At 35.7% G+C, this 6,995-nt stretch overlaps 1 protein-coding gene across 1 annotated transcript; it reads left to right on the top strand.

Moving 5' to 3' along the window:
- The first annotated feature begins 2,515 nt into the window (after positions 1 to 2,515).
- On the top strand, positions 2,516 to 6,301 carry LOC137744847 (pectin acetylesterase 12-like). The gene is made up of 13 exons (XM_068484654.1): positions 2,516 to 2,660; positions 2,743 to 3,004; positions 3,629 to 3,711; positions 4,023 to 4,152; positions 4,246 to 4,319; positions 4,484 to 4,570; positions 4,641 to 4,765; positions 4,874 to 4,934; positions 5,058 to 5,111; positions 5,237 to 5,314; positions 5,415 to 5,520; positions 5,631 to 5,776; positions 5,883 to 6,301. Exons 2-13 carry the CDS (start codon positions 2,818 to 2,820, stop codon positions 5,994 to 5,996), a joined length of 1,245 nt encoding a protein of 414 aa, XP_068340755.1. The 5' UTR covers positions 2,516 to 2,660; positions 2,743 to 2,817; the 3' UTR covers positions 5,997 to 6,301.
- Positions 6,302 to 6,995: the final 694 nt, after the last annotated feature.

Raw genomic sequence — 6,995 nt, 5'->3', positions numbered from 1 at the left:
CATTTAAGAGCATGTAGTCGAAGAGGTTATACCTTCACGTACATGTTAAAATAACAAATACGAACACTCTTATAAATAGAGAAAACGAAAGCAAATTCTAAACTTAATGAGCAAAACATCTTAAACTTAACGGGCAATGAATCATAACATTGGGCCAAAAAAACCAATAAAAATGAAGAAACTAATTTTCTGACTGTATATATAATATACATAACTATATGACAATCAGACTAAAAAAATCTTACCTTTATGAAGAGCTCATACCACATAAAGACGATGTCCTCCCTCCCATGAAAATCCATCCTAATTAAGCAAAGGAACTAAAACATCCTTAGAAGAAAACACGAGTCCACAAAACCTTGTTTGGTGTGGAAGTCAGACTTGTAGCCAAGGGATGCTGAAATACTTCTGTAAGTCTTCCTAATCTCCGGAAAATGTAGATAACCGTGATTTGTCGTCAGTTGTCCCCTTTTTCTAAATAAAAATAAAATAAAAAACCTAGTTTACGCAGTGTGTGGATGTATGTACTTGTACGCGGTGTACATTAATGGCCAATTGATTGCGTGAACACCAAGGAATAAGATGGTTTGTTGATGGCCAATTAATTGCGTGAACACCAAGGAATAAGATGGTTTGTTGACCTAATCTTATTAGATAGGGAATTACGTACAAGAAAACGCCAATTTCTTTTCATCCACTATGCACTAATTAAATTGGGCTTTTTTAATTAAAATAGTTTCTAAGATTGACATAGCTTCTCATTTTCGTTCATAAGATTTGAAATCGATACAAATGGTTCCTAAGTTTGTCCACTATCACTCATTTTGGTCATTTCATGAAAAATGTCATTTAAATAAGGACTAAATAACAAAAATACTTTCAATCTAATAAACAATGGATCAAAATGATTTGACAAAAAATGAGTGTGTTTGTCATTTTTTTACCTTATTTAACGGAGATTTTTTGAATGACCAAAGTGATTGATGGTGGACAAACTCAGAGACTAATTCGAGCGATTTTAAATCTCAAGATAAAAGTGATGAATTATATCAATGTTAAAATCCATTTTAACTAAAAAGTCATTGAATTGTGCATTATTTATTTCTTTTCTTCGCTTGGAAGCTTTGAGAAGAATGTTGACGTCCCGTCCACCTAATAATTGAGCAGTCTCTATACAAAATAATAGTATATTAATGCATGGGAATAAGGCTTAAGCTCAAATGGCTTTAATCAATTTGTTCATTTCGAACATTCCAAGCTTTCTGTTAGATTAGATTTAGATTGGTTTTAGCTGGCTTTATATTACAATCCCCATTCACACTATATCAATCTTTCCCTCCTATATATTTTTCCCAAAGTTGTCGGCAGCCTTACCTTGAGTTAACTTCCTAAAAAGAGTTTAGGGTTCCTTCCCACTTGTTTCAGATAATTTACCATACAACTGGGGATATATTTGTTTTGTATTTATTATACTAACCATAAGATAATTATATACTATTAGACCCCGTGGCATATTAATTTTTAAAAAGTTATATTATACTCTGATATACGATATGCATTGAATGAATAAAACGTTAAATGTGCAATTCATGATCTAACAGCAACAAATGTTGGTATGACGTATAGACTGTATAGTATATTGTATATATAATACATATCTTCCATTGTTTAGTTTTCAGGATCGATGAGTTCCTTCACCATTTGAAGTTCGCAGTGTAAAGGTTTTGGCCAGAAGAAAAGATGATGGTAGAGGCACCCTTCTGTCTTCCCAAATTTGCATGTAAAGGTTTTATTTATTTCTATCGTATAGTAGCGTAATAAAAACTGCAGGTTAGTGCATTGTTGCTTGTCGTTAAATTAGTTTAATTTTGAGATTTGCATCTTAAATTATTTAAATTATATTAATCTGATGAAGTGCGTAAAGATGGAAAAATGATCATTTCCGAATCATTTCCACTAAATCTACAAATTCGAGCTTTTAAAATTTGATCTAACGGCTAAAATTACTATAACTTTTAAAGAAAACCCTAGTTTTTAGCCGTTGGATCAAGTTCAAGAGTCCCGATTAGTAGATTTGGTGAATTTGGTAGAAAGAATCCAAAGAAGATCTCTTTCCGTAAAGATGCACTCTAAATATTAATAAAAAAAAATATTCATTTGGTTATGCTTACAAGGAAAATAATTTGCCGCCAAAATTATTGATTAATTATATGTACTGTTTAGTTCTGCTTTCCATTTAATCAGTGGACACAAGTCAAAAAACACTGCACAAGATCTGAACTCCAATTACCACGATATTTACGACCAAAGGTCACCTACAACAATGTCCATGGTAGGTCCACTCCTATCGACCATCTAATCAAGGGGCGATGATTGTTCTCGCTCAAATCAAAGGCAGTAATTGTCCTGTGACCTAGCTTGTCCCGTTGTCCCTGTAGCTTTACCAATACCCTCCTAAATTACGTAATTAACATTCGAAGGGTGCGTGCTTCTGGTGCAGTAAACCTTAAAAGGCCTGCACACACTGTTTCTCTCTCTCTCTCTCTCTCTCTGGATTTACCGAGCTTGATTTCCTTCCATATAAACTCCCAAGCTGAGTAACTTTTCCTTCCAAGAAATGTTATAGCAACCAGTCACTACCCATTTCGCCAAATACCAAGGCAAATCAAAGTTTTCCTTATTTCTTCAATTCTTTTCCGTTTATTTTTTATTATTCATAAATAAAAGTTCATATTTTTACAGCACTTGGGTGGTGGCAGAGAGATTTGAACCACTGAAGAAGCAGAGAGGAGAGAGAGGGCGGAAGGGAGAGCAAAGATGAAGCTTTTCTGGGTTAGCATTGTGATTTCACTTGCTTTCAGCAAATGGGCTGCTGGGTTTATGGAGTACGGCTTCAATGAAACAGAGATGGCTTTGTTGGAGGGCTATGGAGAATCAAAGGTTGGAGCTAACTTGCTGATGGTAGGACTGACCCTCATTGGAGGAGCTGGGGCCAAAGGAGCAGGTGAAATCTCCGCTCTTACGATATACATTTTGCATATTGTTATTTTTTCATTTACATGACAATATTCTAAACTACTCTGGTTTACGAGGATTGGAATAGAACTCTGTGCAAGGGGACAGGTGGTGACGAACTGGCCTAACCCACATCTTTATTTTTCTTTTTTCAATTCGAAATATTTTGCATATTGCTTGATTTTGATAAATTTAGTACCTTTCTCTGTTTTTCTCTGTACTTTTTTGGAGAGGTGAGATAACAGATTGTATGCTATATGTTGATTGCCTTGTTTTGTCCCTCCATTTATGTATTTCTTTTAGCTTATATTGCAATTCTCATGGAAACATCTTATTTACTACTTGAAATTGTGTTTTCTCAGTTCTTTTTTCCCTTCAGTGGTCAAAGATTCTGAGTCAGATTCCTGCTTGAATTGTTAGCATACTGTTTATCATGAAGCTGATGTGATTGGTGTTAAATTTGTTACTTTTCTTTTGTTTTCCAATTCATTGGGTGAATAATTTCTTATTCATTATTCCTGAATGATAGTGATTTGAATTTCATTATTTATTTGGGATCTGTCTTATTTTTATTTTGGCTTAATTTACCAAATCGTTCTTTCGAATTTTGCAGTCTGCTTGGATGGAACCTTACCGGGGTATCATTTGCATCGCGGATACGGGTCAGGAGCAAATAGTTGGCTCATTCAATTGGAGGTTTGTGATTCGTGTGGTTACGCAGTATCGTCTTATCGCGTACCCTTAACCTTCATACCTTTGTGTATCAAAATCTTGAAGATTGTTTCTGAAACTGCGGACTTAAGAGCATGTTTTGAATGAAAGTAATCAGATGACAAGTTTTACAATCATCTGCAGTAGTGCAATGGTTTTTTTTTTTTTATACGAAAACCAGGTTTTTATCATGTCACCCTTTGGTTGATTGATTTCCAAACAAGGCTCTCAAGTCCTTTGATTTGCTGACAATTGGCGTAGTTTAGGACTTGACTTGAATTAACATCTTGTGGCAGGGGGGAGGATGGTGTAACAACATTAGAACTTGTGTTTATCGAAAAACAACAAGGCGGGGATCATCAAAATACATGGAAAAACAGTTGGTATTCAGTGGAATACTGAGCAATAAAGCTGAAGAAAATCCTGGTTTGCTCCTCAAACTTAATGCTATGCTTGCGCATCTGCTTTTTCCTCGTTTAACTGTCTTGACCCTCATCTTTATCATTTATGGGATTGCAGATTTTTTCAACTGGAACAGAGTCAAGGTTCGTTATTGCGATGGTGCTTCTTTTTCTGGGGATAGTGAAGATAAGGTTAGTGGAATGTTCTCACTGTTTACATTTTTCTACCAAATGGCGGCCTTGATATCATTTGGCGGCTAAAAAATTGGCTTAAAACTGATAAATCAACATAAACCTCAACTGTTTTCACTCATATTTGCTCACCAGATGCTAAAATATTGTGATTCTGCTTTTAGGCCAAGGAACTGCAATTTAGAGGAGAGCGTATATGGTTGGCTGCAATGGAAGACTTGAAGTCAAAGGGCATGAGCTACGCCAAGCAGGTTCTTCTTGTTTAAGGTCTATTCTCATGCTATGCCACATCTTTCAGTATATTGACAGATTGTATTTCAGGCTCTTCTTTCGGGTTGCTCTGCCGGTGGTGTTGCAGCTATTTTGCACTGTGATAAGTTCCGGGGTTTAATGCCAGGAACTACGAAAGTGAAGTGCCTGAGTGATGCTGGATTGTTTCTTGATGCGTAAGTACTATCCGGAATGCTCGCTCTCGCTCTCTGTCCAATGTGAATACCTGCTCTAACTTATTAATTTAACACAGATATTAATGGTGATTCTGTATCAACTTGCAGGAATGACGTTTCTGGTGGACGCACACTCAGGAATTTATATAGTGGCATTGTCGGCTTGCAGGTATTGACTCGATCTCAAAGATTTGTAACCCACCCCCAATTCATGTTTTATCTTCTTCTTTTTTTCTTTTAATTTATTCCATGTTTTCGATGCACGCTTATGGTTTTCTTATGATTATCACAGGGGGTGAAACCAAATCTGCCACAATATTGCACTAATCACCTTGACCCGACTTCGGTAATCATTTCCTTTTTCCCTTCTATATATTTCTTCTTTTGCAGTCCTTAACGTGAAGATAGGTGGAAAAATCGAAAAGTTACGTGCGCCGCTATTTACTGTTAAGTTACCATCCTTCCTTGCAGTGCTTCTTCCCTCAGAACTTGATCTCCAGCATCAAAACCCCACTGTTTATACTCAATGCAGCATATGATTCGTGGCAGGTAAAGTTTCGCTTTTATAGGGTTCTAAAATTTGGTTTTACCTGATGTTCCATGCCGCACAGTGTTTGATAAGTGATTGACTGATTCTGCTTGAAAACAGATCCAGACCAGTTTAGCTCCACCGGCAGCAGATCGTGCCGGCTACTGGCGCGATTGCAGATTAAACCATGAAAAATGTACTCCATCACAGATCAATTTTCTTCAAGGTGATCCCACATTTGAGGAATTACTTTGAGTCTTAAGATTTCATAGCATTTCAGAAACACATGACTAAATTCGTACTGCTTGTAATGATTTTTATTTTTCTTTTAAACAGGATTCAGGAATCAAATGCTGAATGCAGTAAAACAGTTCTCTATGTCTGAACAAAACGGGTTGTTTATAAATTCGTGTTTTGCGCACTGCCAATCCGAGAGGCAGGATACATGGTTTGCTGATGATTCCCCAGTTATTGGAAAGAAGGTGAGTTTCTGATGCAACACAGTATATCAAGTTCTCCCCCAATCATAAAAATCAAGAGATCTTAAATTTCAAACTCTAATGTTTATGTGTGACCGATGATATGCAGGCAATTGCTATAGCAGTTGGAGATTGGTATTTCGACCGAACAAGCGTGAAGATCATAGATTGTCCCTACCCATGTGACAATTCTTGCCACAATCTGAATTTCGAAAAAGCTTAGTTTTCCCTTTCCATAAACGAAATAGTTTTATAGTTCGATAGTTCGATTGAAAATTGGTATAGACGACCATAAAACAGAAATCTGCTGAGAAGTGCAAATGCTATCGGCAAGCATTTCGCAGTTGATGTAATGTTTTTCGTGTAAGTTCTTCGTATCTTTGATTGTGTCTCGAATAAACTCGGTTCATTAGCAAATTCGTAGTTGAAGAAGGTAGGGAGAAGCCACTTCTGTAAGGAGTTTGTAATAGATTTTGTGTAAATTTTGATTCTGGATTTTATGCAAGGGGTTAGCAATTCTTTATTGCAGGCATTCGATTTCTGTTATGATTCATGAAATTCAACAGAAACACAAAATAGAAAGATTATGAAAATACCACTAGACTAAAAGCTAGTTAAAGTCAAATCTTCGAGTATACTGCTTTCACCTACTAGGTCAACCAAATCTTTCACATGATGGGTATAAAGAAACTATCCCCTAGTAAAAAAAATCAATCAAAACTAAAGATTGTTAGTACTTGGCAGACGTGGGTTAGATCAACATGCCCTCTTGCGCTCAATCACCATCTCTGTAAATTAGAATAGTTTACAATACCATCTTAAAAAAGAGAAGAGTTAGTGATTTTTAGATGTTACTAGATCATTTTAGGTTAGCCTCCTCTCTTGCACTCAATCACCCTCCAAAAAGTAGTTTAGAATATCGCATGGTAAAAAATAGAAGATTGTAAATAATTTGATCGTCTTGATGATTTGTGTTTATCAACACCATTGTATTAGGACTATATTTCCTTGGAGAAATAGGTTTCTTTTCCTCCTTATTACTATAAATAAAAACGGTTTTTTTTAGCCAAAATAGTCCTTAAGATTTGTATAATTCATCACTTTGGTTCATGAGATTTGAAATAAATAGAAATGGTCCATATGTTTGTCCACCATCAATCATTTTGGCCATTCCATAAAAAATTATATTAAATAAGGATCAAAATGACAAAAATATCCTCAA

The sequence above is a fragment of the Pyrus communis genome, chromosome 9 (genome assembly GCF_963583255.1).
Source record: "Pyrus communis chromosome 9, drPyrComm1.1, whole genome shotgun sequence".
In the NCBI taxonomy this organism is placed as follows: Eukaryota; Viridiplantae; Streptophyta; class Magnoliopsida; order Rosales; family Rosaceae; genus Pyrus; species Pyrus communis.
The sequence above is the reverse complement of the archived record's forward strand: the minus strand, read 5'-3'. Positions and strand labels throughout refer to the sequence as shown.